We start from the raw sequence: 23,357 nt of genomic DNA on the forward strand, positions 1-23,357 counted from the left end.
TCCTCCCACCGCAGCATCCTAGGACTATGGGCATGTGCCACTGCACACTGCTGATTTTATTTTTTTGTAGAGACAGGGTCTCGCTATGTTGCCCAGCCTGGTCTCAAACTCCTGGGCTCAAGTGATCCTCCCACACTCCTGGGCTCAAGTGATCCTCCCACCTCAGCCTCCCAAATTACTGGGATTGTAAGTGTGAGCCACCACGCCCAGCCCAAACCTTCCAGTCCTGAGAAAGTGCACCAAAGGGAAAACAAGACAGTTATGCAGGACATTGAGGCTCTCAAGGACACCAAGTGACACAGAATGGATGCTAAGAGTGACAATGGTCAGGAAGAGGGGATCTACACAGTCCTGAGTGACAAGGGATTCAGGGAGGAGGAGGTCCTGGAGCTGAGACCCAAACGAAGACCTGAGAAGGGCTGTGTGGCCATAGACTGGTTACTTAACCTTTCTGAGCTTCCACTTCCTCACTGGCAAACAGAGTCGATAACAGTTAATACTTACAAAGCATTTACTTTATACCAGGTACTATTATAAATACTTTGTGTGTCTAAGTCATTTCATTCTCACAACAACCCTATGAGGGAGCTACAGTTATTATCTCAATTTTAGATGAGGAAATTGAAGCCCTGATAGGTTAAGTAACTTACCCCAAGTTGCAGAGCTAGCAAATGGCGGAGGTATCCTGCCTGCACAGATGTGAAGCCCCAAGCATACGGCACATAATAGGTGCTCATTAAGTGATGGACATTATTAGGAAGGAAAAAAGGAGTCTCCTAAATGAGCAGACAGTGATGATGGCATTGCCGGGATGCACCTGCGGCCTCCATGCTGTACCTTGCTCTTGCTCATTTTCTGGGATCTGTGCCTGGCACAGAGTAAGACTCTGTCATTCATATATAGACAGATAGATAGATAGATAGACAGATAGATAGATAGACAGATAGATAGATAGATAGATGCATACATAGATGAATGGATGGATGGAAAGATAGATAGATGCATGGATGGATGGATGGACGGACAGACAGATACATACATACATACATACATAGATATTGTTGAAACAGTAAATTTAATAGTGTCACTCCTGGGCCAAAGACCAGCTCTGGAGTCTCCTGGCTGTGTGGCCCTGGACAAGGTATGTCCTGGTACTCTCAAGGGCTTCATAAATACCAGCTGAATAAAAGGAGGAAAGAAGATACAGAGGCAGAGAGCCAAAGCAGACACTCCTTTCACCGTGTGAATTACATCCACATCCTCAAAGCACCTGTCAGGTGCCAATTTTTTTGCTTGCTCCTGCTGAAACAAAACACTTTGCTTCTTCCCCTTCCCAAAAGAAAGTTTTTGCTGCAGGAGTATCCAGCTCAATTTATTTTTCATAGACCAAACACAAGTCCATGAAAGCTTCAACAGACCCCAAGGGCAGAATTATTTTGTCAGTCCCGTGGCAAAGCCCAACAAAGATCCTTTCAGAATGAGTATACCATAAAGTTCCCATCTGTCTCCGTGAACACAGGCGCTAAGTAGAACTCATGCCCCAAATGCTGATTTACATTTCCCAACATCCTGCCCTCCCGCTCTGAGTCACGCAAGAGCGGAGTGTTTGCTAAGGGTCTCAGAGGCCAGCACTGCACCAGCCATCAGGGGATCGGGAAACAGGAGCTTCCCAAGTAGGTGGAAAGACAGCATAGGTGTGGTAGCAGAAAAATGGTCCCCAAAGATGTCTAAGTCCTATTCCCCAGAGCCCATGTGTATGTTGTTACATGGCAAAGGGAAATTAAAGCTGTCAATGAAATCAATGTTGTTACTCAGCTGACCTTAAAAGCAGGAGATTATCTCAGATTATCCAGTGGCCCAATGTAATCACAGGGGTCCTTAAAAGTAGAAGAGGGGCCAGGTACAGTGGCTCACACTTGTAATCCCAGCACTTTCAGAGGCCAAGGCAGGCGGATCATGAGGTCAGGAGATCGAGACCATCCTGGCTAACACAGTGAAACCCTGTCTCTACTAAAATTATAAAAATCAGCCAGGTGTGGAGGTGCATGCCTGTGTCCCAGCTACTTGGGAGGCTGAGGCAGGAGAATCGCTTGAACCCAGGAGGTGGAGGTTGCAGTGAGCCAAAATCGTGCCACTGCACTCCAGCCTGGCCGACTGAGTGAGACTCCATCTAAAAAAAAAGTAGAAGAGGGAGCCAAAAGAGTCAGAGAAGGAGATGTGAATAAGACTGGATCCGCCATTGCTGGCTTTGAAGATGGAGAAAGGGGCCATGAGCCAAGGAATGCAGAGGACCACCAGAAGCTACAAAGGTAAGAAAGCAGATTCTCCTCCAGAGGCCTCAGAAGGAAGCAGCCCTGCCTGCACTCGATTTTCAGCCCAGTGAGACCTATGTGACATATCTAACCTACAGAACGGGAAGATAACAAATTGGTATTGTTTTAAGCCACCAAGTTCATGGTAATTTATTACAGCAGCTATAGTAAATCAACAGTTTTCTTTTTTTTCTTTTTTTTTTTGAGACGGAGTCTCACTCTGTCACCCAGGCTGGAGTGCAGTGGCTCGATCTCAGCTCACTGCAACCTCTGCCTCGTGGTTTCAAGTGATTCTCCTGCCTCAGCCTCCTGAGTAGCTGGGATTACAGACATACGCCACCACATCTGGCTCATCTTTTTTTTTGTATTTTTAGTAGAGATGGGGTTTCACCATGTCAGTCAGGCTGGTCTCGAACTCCTAACCTCAGGATCCATCCGCCTCGGCCTCTCAAAGTGCTAGGATTACAGGCATGAGCCACTGCACCTGGCCAAACCAACAATTTTCTAAAGGGTACTGGCTAAGAACATGGCTTGGAATCTGAGGCCCTGGCCTTGATTTCCAACTCTGGCATTTATTCGTAGCATGGTTGGGGCTACTCTTTGAGCATTTCTGAGTCTAGTGTTCCTTGACTGCAAAATAAGCGTAAGAGCCTCTACCCAGATTTAATGTCAAGGGATTTAATGAGTTAATGTGTTAAACATTTAGTGGAGGATCCACTACATATGATATGCTCAATACATATCAAAAGGCAGACACTGAAGAGACAGAATACAATTAAAATCATACATAAGCTGGGCAGTATCCGCCTCCTTTCTGAACATGATCAGGAATCAGAGGGTTCAGGCTTTGAATCCTGGCTCTATCACTAACATTGGGATTCAGGACAAGTAACCACTCACCTTGCCTCAAAGGTCACTGCTGGGATTAAAGACATGACTGTCAATAGAACACCAGGTCAGCATCTGCCCATCACAGGAGGGAATAATGTAAATTGCTTCTTCCCAGACTTCAACTTCAGGCACCCTGTGCTGCAGCGGGGATTCAGTAACTAACCCTCCATTGCCCACAGGGTTGTCCTGAGCACCGAGGGAGAGGAAGTGCATGAAAGGGTTCAGTTAACTAAAGTACTGTCAGGATACAGGCTATTAGTGCCCTCTTCCCACATTCTCAAAACACAGCTTGCTTCCAGAAAAACAATCCACAGGGATCAGTCAGGAAAAGCAGAGAGGATGTGATTTCTTTTAGTCACTGGGCTTATGGGCTAGTGTGAATTTTCATGGCTAGGGAAATTCTTTGAGGCAGGCAAAAGAGAAAAATCTGATTCTCATGCCTGCACCACCCTTCTGGAGGAAGCATGGCAGGGGTCTCCAGATGTCTCACCTTCTTCTGGTGTCTCTCAAAGACCAGCACAAGAGTCAGGGTCAGGCTCACTGCGGCCAGCGTCACGAGCAGAATGCCAGCCCAGTGGCTCCCCAAGGCAAACATCTGGCTGGTGGAGTAAATATTGGCCCACACCACCACGTAGAAAACCTGCAAGACGCCACAGAGAGAGCATGGTCAGGAACTCCAGTCCTCACATAAAGCAGCTCCATTCAAAGGGACACCCTTCAGACACTACTGATACCCTCCTTGGATTCAGACAGCTCACAGCACCAGTAAGAGATTGATGCAGATCCCTGGGTCTGTGAGAAGGAGCTCATTTTCATTGGTTATAAGCAAAATTAGACAAGAAGGATTAGTAGCTACTCCTAATCCTTGTTTACCTTAATTTTAAATAAAACAGAAAAAGGCAGGTGGACTGAAGTGAGACAGATTTCTGTTCAAAGACCACAATGATCCTTCAAATACTACACGGCTTTGGACAATTTATAACTCCTCTCAGTCTCAGTTTCCTTATCTGTAAAATGGGGATAACAACACCTATTTCACAGCATTATAATAAGAGTTAACAAGGTAACATAAGTAACAGCCCAGCACTTGCCAGGGAATGAATCAATGCTGGTTCCCACCCCTTCCCTTCTCCCTGGAAGTGGGACATGGAGTCAGGTATGCTATTTGGCCATTTACACATACAAAACAGCAGCAAATCGTAGTGGTTCCAAGCACAGATGCTGGAAACCAGACTGCCTGGGTTCAAACCCTGCCTCTGCCATTTATGTATGTAAGTTTATATATAAATATGAAGAGGTATACATATATTTGTATATGTATATGTATGTGTATACACACATATATATGCACACGTATATATGACTAGAGCTGAAATAGACCCATCTGTTGAGCAGATGGGGAAACCAAGTTAAGGAGAGGAGGAAAGTCTTGGCCAGGGCCAGACATTGAGCCCAGAGCCTGGGTGGATCTGCAGACTCCCAATCCCAAGCTCTGCCCCACAGTAAACCCTGACCCTCATCCTTTATGCAAGGACCTGGTTACAACTCTCTCCCATAAATTTCCTCTGATCCCAAATCAATGTCCATATGTACTGTTCTTTTCCAGACACCTGGGCCACCAGCCACCAAACCCCTGACCGACACCAACAGGCTGCAAGACACAATGCTGAACTTGGTAGTGCCACAAGGCGCCAGTGCAGGGTCAGGATGCGGGCCACCTCCCCCTTACCACAGCAAAGGCCAGCCGCATAGGCCTTGAGTTGTAGATGATGTATCTTCTCACTTGGGGCTCCAAGAGGGCACTCTCTGCCAAGCTTCTGTACTGGTCGGTTGGGACCTGCTTGGAACCCAGGGAAAGAGATCAGTCAGCTACAGGAAAGCCAGTCCCTACTTCCTAGCTGATGGCAAGCATGCTGTTTCCAGTTCATGTGACTATAATTAGGCACATTCTGGGCTGTCCCAAAAGGCAGAATGAGGAGCTTGGAGCACTGGGTGGAAGTCACACAGTGCAGCTCTCAGCTCAGGGAACAACCATCACCACATCTGGAGAAGGATCTACACAGCCTCAGACTCAGTACCTTGCAGCAGACACAGCATAGCCTGACGGTTAAGGCATAGGCCCTGGAGTCAGACAGCCCTGAGCCCAAACTCTGGCCCTGCCATTAATGTGCTGTGTGACCTGGAGCAAGTAACACCACTCCTCTGAACCTCAGTTTTATCCTCTGTAAAATAAGGATAAAAGTACCCACCTTGTAGAACTAAGGTACATATTAAATGAGATAATACATGTACAGTGCTGGGCAAAGGGCCAGTCTCTTAGTGAAGATTCAATATACAGATGCCATTATCAATACTGCAATATCAATGTCTATTAATGCAGTCCAAAAGACTGAACAATCACGTCATCCCGCCCAAACAAAAATGTCTATAGAATATAAAGTCCTGTGAGAGTAGACCTAAGAAAACAGAACTTAACCATTGAAAATTATGTTTAGGCCAGGCACAGTGTCTCATGCCTGTAATCCCAGCACTTTGAGAGGCTGAGGCAGGCAGATTGCTTGAGCCTAGGAGTTCAAGACCAGCCTGGGCAACATAGCGAGACCCTGCCTCTTTTTATAAAAAAGAAAAAAAAATTATATTTAGGAACACAGTAGAACAATATGTAAACTGTTCATTCATTAAAAACAACCCAATGTGCCAGGCACAGTGGCTCACACCTGTAATCCTAGCACTCTGGGAGGCCGAGGCAGGTGAATCACTTGAGGTCAGGAGTTCGAGACCAAGCTGGCCAACACAGTGAAATCTCATCTCTATAAAAATACAAAAATTAGCCAGCTGTGGTACATGCTTATAGTTCCAGCTACTAGGGAGGCTGAGGTATGAGAATCACTTGAACCCAGGAGGCTGAGGTGGCAGTGAGCCCAGATTACACGACTACACTCCAGCCTGGGCAACAGAGCAACACTCTGTCTCAAAAAAAAAAAAAAATGGCCAGGTGCGATGGCTCACGCCTGTAATTCCAGCACTTTGGGAGGCCAAGGCAGGCAGATCACAAGGTCAGGAGTTTGAGACCATCCTGGCCAATATGGTGAAACCCTGTCTCTACTAAAAATACAAAAATTAGCTGGGTGTGGTGGCACACTCCTGTAATCCCGGCTAATCAGGAGGCTGAGGCAGGAGAATCACTGAAACCCGGGAGGTGGAGGTTGCAGTGAGCAGAGATCACACCACTGCACTCAAACCTGGGGAATGGAACGAGACTCCCTCTCAAAAAAAAAGAAGTAAATTCTAAAATCTTCAGGCTAAAATTAGCAGTGTATCTTCCCTAGTCCTAATTAATCCTCCTTCGCTAGCACAGGAAAGGCCTGATCATGTTGGGGGCTTTGAGAAGAGAGTAAAAAGCGTACATATAGGTACTTTATAACAGTAATAGCTATAATATATTGAGCATTTACTACATGCTAGAGATAATGCAAGGATTCCTCAAGCATTATTGCATTGAATCCTAACAAAAACCTCATGTAATAGGTATCAATATTATCCACATTTACAGATGATACAACTGAGGCTCAGAGAGGTTAAGTCACCTTCCCAAAGTCACATAGGCAGTGAGCACCGGAGCTAGATTTGCATCCAGTTCCATGGGTCTGTGAAGCCTGGCCTCAGATCACTGTGCTCAAAGGTGCTGCATCATTATCTAATGAATTCATATATACTTTCCCGTGCATATGCAGTTCCCTCTCCTAAAATGCACTTCCTCCTGTCCACCCAGCATATTCCTATTTATTCAAGACCCCGGATCAAGCACCTGCCCCTCTGCAAAGCTTTCATAACCACTGCTTTCCCCCAGTCAAGTTTCTCATTTTCTCCTGGGAATGTCTTCAATGCCTGTGCATTCCTCTCCTGTGGCATTGATATCATACTGTCCTGATTTCTCCAATACATGTCCATCTCCCCCACTGGGACCTTTGGGGATAGGTATTATGTCCTATCCACCTCTATATTTAGCCAGTTAAGTGCCTGGGACAGAATGGGCACCCAAAAAAATACACATTTGTTAAGTGAATTAATTGGGAAGAGAGGAAAGAGAGGGCAGTTCTAATCCACCTTCCTTACATACCCTACCACAGCTAGCACAGAGTGTTTCATAAAGATTTGTGAATAACTGGATGAAAAGATAGATGGATGAATGGATGAAAGGGAAAATGGTAGGGATTCAAGGAAATCAGCACTCACCTGGATGCCCCAGGTTTGCAGTTGCTCTTCTGCGGCTCCCAGATCGAAGGAGATGGGTGCACAGGTATTGTCGATCCGGAGAACAGTGAGGACCTGGCCATTGTGGAGCTCTGGAAGCAGACCAGAAGCTTCATCTGGCTGACTGATAACCATACCGGGTTTTGGGGTGAGCCCAAAGCCTGATGGCATCACTCCTCTGGCTGTGAGAACTCCCTCGCAACAAGGAGGGACACAGTGGCCATCCTCAAATCCCCTTGGGAAAAGGACTGGATTTGATTGGGAAGCCCCCAGGAGGCAGAACGAAGGCCAGAGGGAGGAGGCTACTAGGACCGCAATGTGAGACCATATAAGGACGAACTTCCCAAGAGCAAAAGCTGTCCCCATAAAGAATGGGCATTTTTTTGTCCCCCTAAAAAATGTTCCCCAACACAAGGAACATTTAAACAGAGACTGAACAACTAACTACATTGAGGGGTGGACCTTTATTCAAGAACTGCAAAGGATACTCAGCTGAATAAGTCAAATTCCCAGTAGGCTCAGAGAATCTAAGTAAGAAATAACTGAACCCAGGAGGCTGAGGTGGCAGTGAGCCCAGATTACAGAACTACACTCCAGCCTGTGCAACAGAGCAACACTCTGTCTAAAAAAAAAAAAAAAAAACGGCCAGGTGCAGTGGCTCATGCCTGTAATTCCAGCACTTTGGGAGGCCGAGGCAGGCAAATCACGAGGTCAAGAGTTCGAGACCATCCTGGCCAATATGGTGAAACCCCGTCTCTACTAAAACTATAAAAATTAGCCAGGCTTGGTAGCATGCGCCTGTAATCCTAGCTACTCAGGAGGCTGAGGCAGGAGAACAATGGCCCCAGAGACGTCCACACCCTAATCCACAGAGCCTGCAAATATGCTGCCTTCCATAGCTATGGAAGTAAGGGGGCTCATTAGCTGGCCTTTAATAAGGAGACTATCCTGAATCATCTGGGTGGGCCCCATGAAATCACAAGGAACCTTAAACATGGAAGAGGGGGACAAAGGTAGAGTCAGAGGGAGATGTGACTATGGATGAAAGGTACAGAGGGATGTGGCATCGCTCACTTTGACCATGGCAGGAGAGGCTCATGAGCCAAGAAATGTGGGTGGCCCCAAGGGGCTGGACAAGGAAAGGAAACAGATTCTCCTCAGAGACTCCAGAAAGAAACACAGTCCTGCCAACTTGGGGGTTTCGGCTCAGTGAGATCAGTGTCAGACTTCTAACTTACAGAACTATAAAATAAGAAATCCAGCTCGGCACAGTGGTTCACGCCTGTAATCCCAGCACTTTAGGAGGCCAAGGTAGGTGGATCACCTGAGGTCAGGAGTTCAAGACCAGCCTGGCCAACATGATAAAACCCCATTTCTACTAAAAACATAAAAATTAACTGGGTGTGGTAGTGGGCGCCTGTAACCCCAGCTACTTGGGAGGCTGAGGCAGGAGAATTGCTTGAACCTGGGAGACAGAGGTTGCAGTGAGCTGAGATCACACCATTGCACTCCAGCCTGGGCAACAAGAGCAAAACTCCATCTCAATCAATCATTAAATCAATCAATAACAAATCCGTATTGAGTTTTTTAATTTGTTTTTTTGGAGACAGAGTCTCTCTCTGTCACTCAGGCTGGAGTGCAGTAGCACAAACTTAGCTCACTGCAACCTCCACCTCCCAGGTTCAAGCAATTCTTGTAGCAATTCTTCCCAGCCTCTCAAGTAGCTGGGATTACAGGCATGCACTACCGTGCTGGGCTAATTTTTATATTTCAGTAGAGATGTGGTTTCCCCATGTTGGCCAGGCTGTCTTGAGCTCCTGGCTTCATGTTATCTGCCTGCCTCGGCCTCCCAAAGTGCTGGGATTACAGGCGTGAGCCACTGCACCTGGCCCAAATCCATGGTTTTAAGCCACTATGTTAGTGGTGACTTGTTAGAGCAGCAATAGAAAACTAATACACTGACTTATTGGTAATCCTGCCTACATATAGCTGCCACTCACTCAGCATTTCAAAAACATAAATTACATGTTTATTCCCTCAAAAAGCATGCATCAACCCAGGCTGCTCACAACAGCTACCATAGCTCCTGCCTTCCAAGGGTGGGATGAAGTCAGACCATGAGACCAGCTGAAGGGAAAGGTCTGGACTGAAATCCCCTCAAGCCCAGTGAGGAATTGCATCAGCACGAGGCCAAACCTGCCTGCCTGCAGTTCCAAGTAGAGAAACTGGACAAACGGATCGAGATCTCCTTGTACCACAGTACAAGGCCCCGTGAGCCACGGGTCAGCAGCCAGGAGGTCTGGGGCTTGGGAGAGATTCCAGCCCTGAGATTCTAGGATCCCAGGTTTCAGCCACGCACTGCTGAGAAGTGGATATTTTGCCATTTTCTCTGTGGCTGCTGCTTAGACAATGAGGCAGGACTGAAAGGATTCGAGTGTAAGTGTGTTGTCCGCTGGCCCAAAACTGCTGTCACCCCAGTCTAGCTCTGAACAGTACTTAAGTCTTCAAAGCCAAATGACTCACTTCACCTTCCTGGAAATTCCTGGCCCATCCAAACTCTCTTTCTCCCCTCTCCCCCAATGCATCACCAAGCCCTGCCCACTGGGCAAAGAAAACATCTGCCCACTCTGTGCCCTTGTGGCATCCTCACCTGTCCCTTGGCCCTCTACAGTAGCCTCCTAAGCGGCTTCTGCAAACCTTTACTTCTACGATGCCTCTTCCACACAGTGGCCAGGGTGCAGATCAGATGATACCAATGCCTTGAGTAAAACTTTCAACAGCTTCCTGGTGCTTTGCAAAAGCCAACTTTGTCACCACATTCTTCCAGCCCTTAGGAAAACTAGCCTCCTGCCAGACTCACCTTGAGACCCTCAGCCTCGTTCTGTGTCTCACCACACCAGCCTCCTTCACTTCCTGAACACAGTGTCCTCCTCCACCCCCCTCCCTTTGCACATGCTGTGCCTCTCCCTAGAAGCATCTACCTAGCTTCACCCAGTTACGGCCCATGCATCATTTGTATCTCAGCCCATGATTCACTTTCCCCAGAGAGACCTCCCTGACACCCAAAACTCCTAACTGATCAAATCCTCTGCTAAACCTATAACTGAATGCTCTTCTCCTTAATAGTCACCAAAGCAAAATACCTATGTTTGCAATTATCTGATTACATATGCATGCAGTTACTTGAATAAAATCTATCTTCCCCACCAGACTATACACTCCCACACTGGTTTGTCACTGAATCCCCTGATCTGATACTAACAGGAGACATATTAAATACATGTTTGGTGTATAAACGAATTAATAAGGTAGGAAGAGTTTTGTTTTGTTTTGAGACAGTGTCTCACTCTGTCACCCAGGCTGGAGTGCAGTGGCACTATCATGGCTCACTGCAACCTCCGCCTCCCAAGGCTCAAGCAATCCTCCCACCTCAGCCTCCCAAGTAGTAGCTGGGGATCATAGGCATGCACCACCACACTCAGCTAATATATATATATATATATATATATATATATATATATATATATATATATGGAGAGAGAGAGAGAGAGAGAGAGAAAGTTTCGCTTTTGTTGCCCAGGCTGGAGTGCAATGGCGTGATCTCGGCTCACAGCAACCTCCAACTCCCAGGTTCAAGCAATTCTCCCGCCTCAGCCCCCCAAGTAATGAGATTACAGGCATGCATCACCACACCCAGCTAATTTTTTTGTATTTTTAGTAGAGACAGGGTTTCTCCATGTTGGGGTCAGGCTGGTCTTGAACTCCCGACCTCAAGTGATCCACCTGCCTCAGCCTCCCAAAGTGCTGGGATTACAGGCGTAAGCCATCACACCTGGCCTTTTTAAAAATTTTTTTATTTTGTAAAGACAAAGTCACTATATCACTCAGGCTGCTCTCAAATTCCTGGGCTCAAGCAATCCTCCCATCTTAGCCTCCTAAAGTGCTGGGATTACAGGCCTGAGCCACTGCACCCAGAGAGTAAAAGGTTCTTTTTTCATACACTGGGATATCATCTATGATTTCAAGGGTTCCACAGAATTCTCAATTCTACATCCTGCCAAAAAGAACTTTATTTTGTGTTTTTCTCTCTCTCCTTTTTTTGGGGGGGAAGTGGTGGGGGAGATGAGGAGGCCAGGTGGTGAGGCGGTGAAAATACAAGCTAGATAGTTTTGGGGTTCAAACTGGAGCTCAGCCTCTCACTAACACGGTAAGTTGAGGAAGTAACTCGAAGCTGTGAGCCTGTTTCCTCGCTTAGAGGATGTACATCACTGCAGAGGACTTTACAAATAATTAAGATGATAAAAATAAAGTGTTCAGCACAAGACGGGTACAAAATAACTGGCTATTTTCATAACTTAAAAGCAAGCTTGTCACAACTCAAAAGTTACAATCAAGCAACATTGATTTATTTGTGTTTTTACCCTCCCACACCTTGTTCCAGAAGGGATTTAAGGTGGTTTCATAAAAGTAAAATATGAAAAGATAAAACTGGCTGGGCATGGTGGCTCACGCCTGTAGTCTCAGCACTTTGAGAAACTGAGGCAAGCGGATCATTTGAGCTCAGGAGTTTGAAACCAACCTGGGCAACATGGTGAAAAACCCTGTCTCTACAAAAAAATACAAAAAGTTAGCCAGACGTGGTGGCATGTGCCTGTAGTCCCAGCTACTCAGGAGGCTGGGGTGAGAGGATCACCTGAGCCTGGGAAGTCAAGGCTATAGTAAGCCAAAATCATGCTACTGCATTCCAGCCTGGACAGCAGAGTGATATCCTGTCTCAAAAAAATAAGTAAGTAACTAAAACTATAAAAACAATTTTTTTTGAGATGGAGTTTTGCTCTTGTCACCTAGGCTGGAGTGCAATGGCATGATCTCAGCTCGCTGCAACCTCCACCTCCCAAGGTCAGGCAAGTCTCCTTCCTCAGCCTCCCCGGTAGCTGGGATTACAGGTGCACACCACCACATCCAGCTAATTTTTGTATTTTTAGTAGAGACAGTGTTCACTATGTTGGCCAGGCTGGTCTCAAACTGCTGACCTCAGGTGATCCACCCACCTAGGCCTCCCAGAGTGCTGGGATTACAGGTATAAGCCAATGTGCAGAGCCTAAAAATAAACTTTAAAATAAGCAAATGAGGAAAACCAGACAAAACAAAAAGAAAGGCAATAAGAACAGGTTCTGGGCATGGAGCCCTTTACTAAGTGCCAGACACCAAGCTGGAGCTTCATTCATGATTTCAATTCATCCTCCAAGCGCCCCCCAAAGCTGGGTACCATCAGCATGGAAAAGAAAACTGAGCCTTTGAAAAGCAAAGAAACTCCCTTGTACACAAGGAAAATGAAAGTGAGAACAAGAAGCGAGAAAGGAAGGTAGTGCACAAAATGCAGGCAGTCAAGCAGATCCGGTCCGAGACCAGCTCTCCACTTCACAGCAAGAATGAAAACCCCACTTTGATTTGGACTCCATGCATGGAGAATCGGAACCATTCCCAGGTCTAGTTCGTTGTACACTGAGTTATGTGTTTGCCCAAGCAATGCAAAGAGCTTTCAGGATGCCTTTCAAACCAAGAGTTCCTAGATTCTTGGCAATACCAGCTCTCATCTGTTCCTTAAAGTGAGAACAGCAAGTCCTCCATTTAAATATACTTGTTTTTACATCTTCGCTAAGTAAAGCTACAAAAGAAAAATGTGTGTGTCTGTGTTTGTGTGTGCGCATGCACATGCAGGGGGGAAGCAGTTTCCTACAGAGGAACAAGAACTGATGTGCTAAAAATCAGTGGAGCAATGTCTTCGAAGTTCTGATGGAAAAATTATTTCATTCCATCTGTTCTACTATTGTGTGTATATGTGTACACACTGCTTAGCTTACATATATATGTGTGCATATATATATACACATACACACATATTTATAAAAAAAAAAAAAAGGAAAACAATGTGTGTGTTTGTGTGTGTGTGTGTATTGTTTTCCCTTTTTTTTAATATATAAAGACAGGGTTTCACCATGTTGGTCAGGCTGGTCTTGAACTCCCGGCCTCAGGTGACCCGCCCGCTTTGGCCTCCCAAAGTGCTGGGATTACAGGTGTGAGCCACTGCGCCCGGCCACACATTGTTTTCCTAACAACAGTAGTAATAAAAGAAGACTTTGTTTTTAAGCAGTCAAATTTCAAAACCTCCAAAAAACCCTCCACATTCCTGTAGACACCCACAATTCTGGGTGCTGTTCCCCTTACCCATATCCAGCTACTCATTAATTCATTCATTCAACAAAATATTTATTGAGCATCAACTATAGGCCAAGGCCTGTGCTAGGTACTGTAGATACAGGGATGAAAAAGACAGGAGTCCTCTTCCTTCAGGGAGCTTACACTCTAGCGAAGAAGCCAGACTTCACTTTATACATAGATAATTATTTACAGACTATGATCAATGCTAGAGGGAGAAACAGGAAGATATCAGAAGGTCCTGACTTAGGCTGAGCCACCAGCAAGATTCTTCAAGGAAGGGATATTTGAACTGAGTTCTGAAGGATGAATGAAAATTCTTTTTTTTTTTTTATCTGAGACAGTCTCACTCTGTCACCCAAACTGGAGACCAGTGGTGCGATCTCAGCTCACTGCAACCTCTGTCTCTCAGGTTCAAGTGATTCTCCTGCCTCGGCCTCCCTAGTAGCTGGTATTACAGGCGCCTGCCAACACATCCAGCTAATTTTTGTATTTTTGGTAAAGACAGGGTTTCACCATGTTGGCTAGGCTGGTCTCGAACTCCTGACCTCAAGGGATCCACCTGCCTTGGCTTGCCAAAGTGCTAGGATTACAGGTGTGAGCCATCATGTCTGGTGGATGAATGGAAATTCATCAGGGGAAAGGAGGCAAGGAAAAAGCACAACAGGAAGAAGGAACAGCAGGTGCAAAGGTGCTGAGGCAGAACAGCACAGCAAAGAACATGAAGGCAGGCCTTGCAAGCCGATACTGATGGGTCTTCACACTAAGCCCAATGGGAAACACGAAGCAGAAAGTGACATGGTTGGACTGAATGTGTATTTTAAAAAGATATCTGGGGCCAGGTGTGGTGGCTCACACCTGTAATCCCAGCACTTTGGGTGGCCGAGGTGGGCAGATCACCTGAGGTCAGAAGTTTGAGACCAACCTGGTCAACATGGTGAAATCCCATCTCTTCTAAAAATACAAAAATTAGCTAGGTGTGGTAGTAGGTGCCTGTAATCCCAGCTACTTGGGGAGCTGAGGCAGGAGAATTGCTTGAACTTGGAAGGTGGAGTTTGCAGTGAGCCAAGATCATGCCACTGCACTCCAGCCTGGGCAACAGAGTGAGACTCCATCTCAAAAAAAAAAAATTGGTCTCTGGGCCCCATTCCTGTAACCCTAGCATTTTCAGAGGCCAAAGCAGAAGAACTGCTTGAGGCCAGGAGTCTGAGACCAGCCTGGGCAACAAAGTAAGGCCCCATCTCTACAAAAAAGATTTTTTAATTAGTAGGATGTGGTGGCGCACACCTGTAATCCCAGCTATTCAGGGGGCTGTGGGAGGACTGCTTGAGCCCAGGAGTTCAAGGCTGCAGTGAGCTATGATCAGGCCACTGCACTCCAGCCAGGGTGACAAAGCAAACCCCTGTCTCTAAATAAATAAAAATAAATTAGAAATATAAATAAATAATAAAAAGCTCTCTGGCTGCCATGTAGAGAATGGCTGGAAAAGAGAAGACCAACAAGCAAGCTACAGCAGGGGCTCAGCAGAGGGTGATGGTGGCTTGGTCTAAGGCCAAGAGCGAGAACTGGTAAAAATGAGGGAACGTGGCATAGAGCTGTATCTCAAAGACACCTCCCCCGACCTCACCTAAAGGAACTTTTACTCCCTGTGAGTCCAGCTCAGCATGAGGTAGAAAGCGGGTGGAAAAAGAAGGGTGGTGACCTTACCTTGTCCCCAGCCAGGAGGGCTCCCTCCAGGCAGGGCACTCCAGCCAGGGGAGGAGGGAGGCAACGGGCCAGCGGCCCCCAGGTCCACCTGTGGTTCACAGGCCATGGCAGGGTGCCAGCTGTTCCTACTTCCCCTTCTCAGAGCTGTGGTTCATTCTGCAGCGGCCAGCTCAGCGTCAAATGCCTTCAAAACACAGCACAAAAAAAGAACTTCAGGCCTGGGCCTGGGCAAGCTGCTGCTTCCTAGGGCTCTCTCCAGGGTGGAAGTCACCAGGGAGTGTCACCCGGAGTCTTTTTGTCGACTTTGGCCTTTCTGAATGTGCTGAGAAAAATTCCCAGAAGGAGAAGGAGGAGGAAGAGAAACTAAAACCCTCCAAGGCCCAAACTGAGAACTTCCCTTCTAGTCTTGGGTCTTCTCCAGCTCAGGCAGGCACAGAGAGGGGCCCACGGGGAACGCAAAAGATGACCAGGCCCCACTCCAGGCAGCTGGGATTTCTGTTCCCTTACGGAGGATGCCCCAGGCAACCCGGCACAGGACAGGTGTATTCATTACAGGGAGTCTTGTTTACACACAGGATCTCAAGTAGCTTCCCATAAGACATTGCAAAATACAAATTAAAAAAAAAAAAAATCAGCCAGGCATGGTAGCCCACGCTTGTAATCCCAGCACTTTGGGAGGCTGAGGTGGGCAGATCATCTGAGGTCAGGAATTGGAGGCCAGCCTGGCCAACATCGTGAAACCTCGTCTCTACCAAAAATACAAAAATTAGCCAGGTATGGTGGCACACACCTGTAATCCCACCTACTCGGGAGGCTGAGGCAGCAGAACCACTTGAACCTGGAAGGTAGAGGTTTCAGTGAGCTGAGATTGCGCCACTGCACTCCAGCCTGGGTGACAGAGTGAGACTCTGTCTCAAAAAACAAACAACAAAAAAATCACATGGTAGGAAATATAAATGAAAAAGAAAAGTAGGCTGAGCACGGTGGCTCACGTCTATAATCCCAGCACTTTGAGAGGCTAAGGTGGGCAGATCATCTGAGGTCAGGAGTTTGAGACCAGCCTGGCCAACATGGCAATACCCTCTCTCTACTAAAAAATACAAAAATCAGCTAATTGAAAGGCTGAGGCAGGAGAATCACTTGAACCTGGGAGGTGGAGGTTGCAGTGAGCCAAGATCATGCCACTGCACTCCAGCCTGAGTGACAGAGCAAGACACCATCTCAAAAAAAAAAAAAGGGAAGAAAAAAGTAGCAACCTCAGAGAACAAAAATACCCAGATATTAAAGTAGTCAGGCTCCCTGGCAGAGACAGTGGCAGTTTGTTTTCAAGAAGATGGTCTCCAAAGTCAGACTAACCAGTTTAAATGCCAGCTCTAGGCTGGTCTGAAAGTAGTACATTATCTCAACTGAGTGTCCACATTCAGTTACAGACCAAACTCCTCGTTCTCCTCTTTTCTCCCCTTCTCACTACCGCACTTGACTAGTATCCAAAAAAAATGTAAGCCAGCTCTACCACCTCTTAGTTATGTCAACTTGGGCAAGTGGTTGAACCCGAAAGAGCTTCAGCTCTTCAAATCGGGGTACCCTCCCCACAAGGTTGCTGCAAAGGATCAATGGATGATACTTATAAAGGACATAGGACAGCATCTGAACAAAGGACGCACTCCAAAGCCTCCACAGCTGGGTCATTGAGAGGCTGAGCAGGAATCATTCAGCCACGTTCATCAGCAAAAGCAGTGACACCTGTCATGGGTGTTGCCTTCCTTTGGGAGGCTGAGGTGGGCAGATCACCTGAGGTCAGGAGTTGGAGACCAGCCTGGCCAACATGGTGAAACCCCACCTCTACCAAAAACACAAAAATTAGCCGGGTGTGGTGGAACACACCTGTAATCCCAGTTACTTGGGAGGCTGAGGCAGACAATGGCGGTTTGTTATCAAGAGCATGGTCAGCTGAGTTTCCGGTGCCACTACCTTCAGTCGCAACCCGAACATTTACCTCTATTATGGGTCCCCTAGCAGGCTTGAGAATTACCTCTTACCAAGGAAAATCAGCCCTAAGTCCCCTGGGATGATACACCAGCCCTGCTAACCACCTGGGTGAAAACACTACTAGAATCGTCTTTTGCTGCCATGGTTCTAGATGTTTGTGAAGACATGATGTGACCAGTCAGCCCATATCTTCATGATTCCAAGCTGGTCCAAGGGCTGATGGCCACAGATCAGGCACCCTAGAGGGGGGATGGGACTCTCACACTTACCATCTTCCACTTCTCTCAATACTTAAAACAGCAGCAGCTACAGAATTGGTTGGGGCCCAACGCAAAATGAAAATGTAGGGCTTCTTGTTCAAAAATGATGAAGAATGTCAAGGTAGCATTAAACCAAATGGAAGGGCTTCCTAAGTGGGGAAAACTGTGTGACTGCGCAGGTCACATGTACCTGAAGCTGGCCCCGATTTCAGCTCTGGAAGATGACAAGGAGTCCCCATTCCCAGCCAAGAATATGTAAAAGACAAGCCCCGCCCTGCCCTCAGCTCTAAGGCTGCAAAGCAGCAAACTACGAAAACATTGAAGACTTTAGAGCCAGAAAACCTGGACCTGAATTCCCACTCAGCCACTTACATGCTCTGTCATTAGCTGTCAAGTCACTTAACCTTACATTAGCTGTCAAGGTACTTAACCCGAACCTTGTGGTTCTCATCTGTCAAATGGGGATAAAGAGGCCTACCTCATATAGCTGCTGTGGGGATGTAACAGAAAGAAATGTAAGCATGATATACAGTACTCTGCTTACCACACAGGCCCCTTTCCTCAACATGATTTTCCTACTTTACAGGAGAAAAAACTACAGGTCAAAGATGTAAAGAGACTTGCCCAAGGTTGGGAGGCTACACTACCAGCTGTGGAGCCAGGAGGTAAACCGAAGCCTTCTGGCTCCAGGGTCCAAGTCCGTCATTTCCATGCCCTTGGTTCTAAGCACTCTGGTGTGACTGTCTCTAAGAATGTTCATGAAATCACCCTTACCAAACCAAACCAAACAAAACAAAAAAGACCGTGTTGTCCGGGCACAGTGGCTCACGCCTATATCCCAGCACTTTGGGAGGCCAAGGTGGGCAGATCACCTGACGTCAGGAGTTCGAGACCAGCCTGACCAACATGCAGAAACCTCGTCTCTACTAAAAATACAAAATTAGCCAGGCATGGTGGCGCATGCCTGTAATCCCAGCTACTCGGGAGAGTGAGGCAGGAGAATCGCTTGAACCCGGGGAGGCAGAGGCTGTGGTGAGCCAATATTGCACCATTGCGCTCCAGCCTGAGAAACAAGAGCAAAATTCTGTCTTAAAAAAAAAAAAAAAGTGGGTCAAGGGAGACTGCATTTCCCAGGCAAGATCAAGCAACACATGCAAGTCAGCCCTGAGATGTTACACTGCAGATAGCAGGGGGCTTCTCCTCACCTGGCCTACAGCAGGAGGCCTCCTAAATATGCTAAGCATTTCTCACTCTCATCATGCCTTACTTCCTTCCTCTTACCTTCTACCTCCCCACAACAGGCAGGAATCCAATGCAACAAAAACAGCCGCAAGGATGTCTGCCCTGCACTTGACAATCACTGAAGCCCTTCCTTCCTTCATTTGATCATCTCTTAGGCCCCTGAGGCAGATAGAATCCTGAGATCCACGTTCCAGACAAGGAACGCAGGGATGTTGTAGCTAGGGGCCTACAGCCCAGAGAAGCTGTGCTAGAGTCTCAAAAAGGCCTGGAAGACAGAGGAGACTCGAGGGACCATGCGCAGGCTGGAGCTGCACAGATATCCTTCCAGACTGCGTGGTAAGGTTCCATTCGTTGCAAAATCCCACCATAAGGCATTGTCTTTGGAAAGAAATCATAGAGCCCTAGTTGGCCTCATCAGCCTCTCACAAAGTACCAATCAGCAGACCTTATTCCGTTCACCTGGAGGCAGTTTCCTGTAATAGCGAAAAGTCACCGGCCCTGTCCTGCCACTTCCCACCTGCGTAACCTTGAGCAAGTTACTTCTCTCTGCCTCAGTTTCCTTACATGTAAGTGGGGATAACGACAGCAACTTCAGGTGTTTGTGAGGTTTAAAGAGTTCACACATGTAAATCACTCAAAATAGCACTGGGCAAATAGGAATCACCGAAGAAATATAGCTGCCATCATTTTCACTCCACAGACATTTCCTAAGCACCTTCTCAGGCCAGGCCCTGTGTTTTCTCGACTATGAAACTGAATATAAAATCTGCAGTTCCTACTCAGCCCTCCCTGCTAGGGATCACCATCTAGTAGGAAAGAAAGATAAACTCAGGGAAAGACAATTACGAAACAAACTATTACAACAAGGCAGTGGGAGGGAGCACCTTGGTTGGGGTGGGAGAAGGGTTCTCCAGAAGGCTTCCTGGAGGAAGGATGCTCTTGGGCTTGGCAAAGGTAGAAGTGAGAGCCAAGAAAGGCCAATGCCAAGCAGAAAGGGATATGGAGGAGAGGTTAGGACGGGCACATCAGGGCAGCCTGTGTGCTCACCTTGCAGCCCCTCATTCAACCAGGAAGCTGCAGAGGGCAGGAGGGGTGCTGGCAGACCCGAAGGGCAGATGCCCATCACATGTCCTGAACCCCATTTCCCCTTTCAGCCCAGCCCAGCCCTGCACCAGCCCTAGGATAATGCGGAGGGTCAGACAGACACCAGGGTGGAGGCAGACCAGAGGGAGTGAGCACAGCCTTGAGGCCCCTGCAACTAAGCAGAAAACCAGAGCTTCTCTGGGTCTCCTTTGCTGATTCTGCATTTTAACCAGAACTTCCAGTTATTCATCTCGCACAAGGTCAGCTCCCCTCTTTTTCAGCTCGTAGAGAGCATCTGCAAAGGAAAATACTCTTATGTCCTGTTTTCTCAGAAAAAGAGAAACTACAGTTTCCCTAAATCAGGTTTGGTTTTGTTTGTGAAAAACCCGACGAGAGACCCTAAGAGGTCCTGTTACAGAAGTTTCGGGGTGGAAAGCCCTGGCGACACGAGTCTGAGCTCTCCATTTTACAGGTGAGGACGTTAAGACCCGGAAAATACAGTGCACCATCCAAGGTCAAGGAGCCGGTCCTGGAATGTGCCAGAATTGAAACCCCGGCTTCTTCAGGCCAGCCGGGGCTGTCCCGCCATACAGGGCCCTGGCCTTGGGCAGCTGTCTCGTCCCAGTCTCAGACTCCGCCCTCTGGAACTGTCCAGGTCGGCTGAGGAGGGGGGATCTCCTCCCCAGAAATCAGTCCGGCCTTCCCCAACCGCGGGCTCCCGGGAGGCTCCTCAGAGGCGCTCCCATGGCCGCCAAGAGGGAGCAGGGGCCCCAGGGCGCACCGAGTCCCCTGCGGCGCCGAACCCAGGCCGTCGGGCTGGAATGCAGGCCAAGGCGAAGGCGCCCAGGCGGCCTCTCGGCCCCGGAGCCCCGCGGCACCAATCCCGGATCGCAGGACACGGGCGCGCGCCCGGGCCGCGCACACTCACTCACCGCCTGCGCCGCCGCCGCCGCCGCCGCCGCCCGGGGACTCAGAAGGTCGGGGCCGCCGCGGCCCTCGTACCGCAGCCTCTGGGCACCGCAGCCCCGCGTCCCGCCCGCCTCCCGCGCAGCCCGGCGCCGCCCTCCCGGGCCCGCCCCATGCTCGGTCGCCTCACCCGGAGGAGCTACCCGCTGGGCTCGCCTTGGTGCCAAGAAGGAACGCGGCTCCCGGGCCCCCGGCGGAGCGGAGCTGGAGGCCGCGTTTCATCAGCCGAGCGCCCCCCGGGACACCGGAAGGAGCCTCCGCGCCGAGCCGACCACGTGCACGGCATCTTCGGGCACGGGTTCCCGCCGTCTCCCCACTGTAAAGGAGCGGCTCACCCCGAAGGGAGGTCCAGCCCGGTCTCACATACAGTCACGGGATCCGTGGATGAGGCAATAGAGACCAGAAGTGTATTGGGGACTTGGGTTTGCTTTCTGTTTAGTTGGTTTGTCGTTTAGAGTTGGGGGCTGGGGAGGGGGGGTCTCGTTGTGTTGCCCAGGCTGCTCCCCACCTCCTGGCCTCAAGTGATCCTCTCGCCTTAGCCTCCCAAAATGTTGGGACTTGTTTTTAATGGAATATTGTGTGTGTGCTGTATTATTAAGAGCATCGGTTCGGGGTCAGACTATCTGGGCTGTGATCCGGGTCTCTCCACTTCTTATATCATCTTTGGTAATTTAACCTCTCTGTGCCTTCATTTTCTGTAAGAAGCAGATAATGATAGCTTCTTCATGAGGTTGTGTGAAGATTTAATGAGATAGTGTGTGTGAAATGTCCACAACTACCAGACACATAGTTGCTCACTGGGTGTTCCCAACTGCTGTACTCACTAGGGCTCACTCCCACTGCCATCATTCATAATTTCAAAGGGTCTGCAGTTAAAAGTAAGTGCCCTTTCCCCTGAGGAAAGCACTAACCTTGTATTTTCCTTAGAGCACATATGTGCAGGTGCGTGTGTGCGTTACACAAAAGGAGGCCTTTTCTATTCTGTTGGGCACTCTGCTTTTTCATTCGCCAAAGTAAGTACCTTGGCGCTTGTCTGCCAGAACACGCCACACTGCCTCATTTCCTCTTAAGGGGCGCATATTGTATTAGGTTGGTGCAAAAGTAATTGTTTTGCACCATTAAAAGTAATTTGTTTTTTGGCCATTAAAAACATTGCGGCCGGGCGCAGTGGCTCACGCCTGTAATCCCAGCACTTGGGGAGGCCGAGGAGGGCAGATCACGAGGTCAAGAGGTCCAGACCATCTTGGCCAACATGGTGAAACCCTGTCTCTACTAAAAAATACAAAAAAATTAGCTGGGCATGGTGGCGCGTGCTGTAGTCCCAGCTACTTAGGAAGCTGAAGCAGGAGAATCGCTTGAACCCGGGAGGCAGAGGTTGCAGTGAGCCGTGATCGTGACACTGCACTCCAGCCTAGCGACAAAGCGAGAAACAAAGCGAGACCCCATCATCTCAAAAAAAAAAAAGTTGCACAAACCGCAATTATTTTAGCACCAACCTAATAGAAAGGGTCTTTGTTTTCCTTGCCGTTCTTTCTTGGTGGACATGAAAGTGGTTTCCAGCCTTGCTGACAGGCCTTGCCCTGATGCACATAGCGGCATTGTGAGTACATGCAAACACACCACAGCCTTTTTTTCTTCCTTCCTTCTTTCTCTCCTCTCTCTCTTTTTCCTTTTTTTTTTTTTTTTTTTTCTGAGACAGGGTCTCCCTCTGTTGCCCAGGCTGGAGTGCAGTGATGCAATCACAGCTCACTGCAGCCTTGGCCTCTCAGGCTCAAGGGATCCTCCCACCTCATTCTCTCCAGTAAATGGATCTCCAAGTACATGTCACCACAACTGGCTAATTTTTTTGTTTGTTTGTTTTTTGTTTTGTAGATGCAGAGTCTTACTGTGTTTCCCCAGCTGGTCTCAAACTCCTACACTCAAGTGATCCTCCCACCTCAACCTCCCAAGGTGCTGGGATTACACATGTGAGCCACCATGCCATTTCTATAAGTAGATGTGCTGAGTCCAAATGTGCATACATTTTTTTTTTTGAATCGAGGTCTCGCTCTGTCACCCAGGTGGGAGTGCAGTGGTACAATCTCGACTCACTGCAGCCTCTGCCTGCTGGGTTCAAGCGATTCTCCCACCTCAACTGCCCAAGTAGCTGGGATTGCAGGCGTATGACACCACGCCCGACTAATTTTTGTATTTTTAGTAGAGACAAGGTTTCACCATGTTTCCCAAGCTGGTCTCGAACTCCTGACCTCAGGTGATTCACCCACCTTCGTCTCCCAAAGTGCTGGGATTACAGGTGTGAGCCACCGTGCCCAGCCTGTGCATGCGTTTTTTATTTCAACAGATATTGCCAGATTGTTGAGGGACTCTCAGCAGACCATAGGACTTAGCTGGCTACATGCTCAGCCAGCTCTCAGAGACAGCATGCTTGGAGGCA

At 48.1% G+C, this 23,357-nt stretch overlaps 1 protein-coding gene across 5 annotated transcripts in view; it reads right to left on the reverse strand.

The window, feature by feature from the left end:
* TMEM268 (transmembrane protein 268) overlaps positions 1 to 21,147 on the reverse strand; it is a 36,898-nt gene extending 15,751 nt beyond the window's left edge. The window contains exons 1-5 of one of the 5 annotated variants that reach the window (XM_064378605.1): positions 20,890 to 21,147; positions 15,384 to 15,567; positions 7,440 to 7,549; positions 4,933 to 5,040; positions 3,694 to 3,843 (exon numbers count right to left, since the gene is read on the reverse strand). In XM_064378605.1, the coding sequence (XP_064234675.1) occupies positions 3,694 to 3,843; positions 4,933 to 5,040; positions 7,440 to 7,549; positions 15,384 to 15,489 (474 nt within the window). In that variant the 5' untranslated portion in view covers positions 15,490 to 15,567; positions 20,890 to 21,147. Of the gene's footprint in view, positions 1 to 3,693; positions 3,844 to 4,932; positions 5,041 to 7,439; positions 8,061 to 15,383; positions 18,710 to 20,097; positions 20,329 to 20,889 lie in introns of those variants that run through there. The other 4 variants (XM_021672181.2, XM_021672182.2, XM_064378603.1 and 1 more) reach the window with 4 other exon arrangements.
* Positions 21,148 to 23,357: the final 2,210 nt, after the last annotated feature.

The sequence above is a fragment of the Aotus nancymaae genome, unplaced genomic scaffold, assembly GCF_030222135.1.
Source record: "Aotus nancymaae isolate 86718 unplaced genomic scaffold, 86718_ANA_hifiasm-v0.15.2.pri h1tg000003l, whole genome shotgun sequence".
In the NCBI taxonomy this organism is placed as follows: domain Eukaryota; kingdom Metazoa; phylum Chordata; class Mammalia; order Primates; family Aotidae; genus Aotus; species Aotus nancymaae.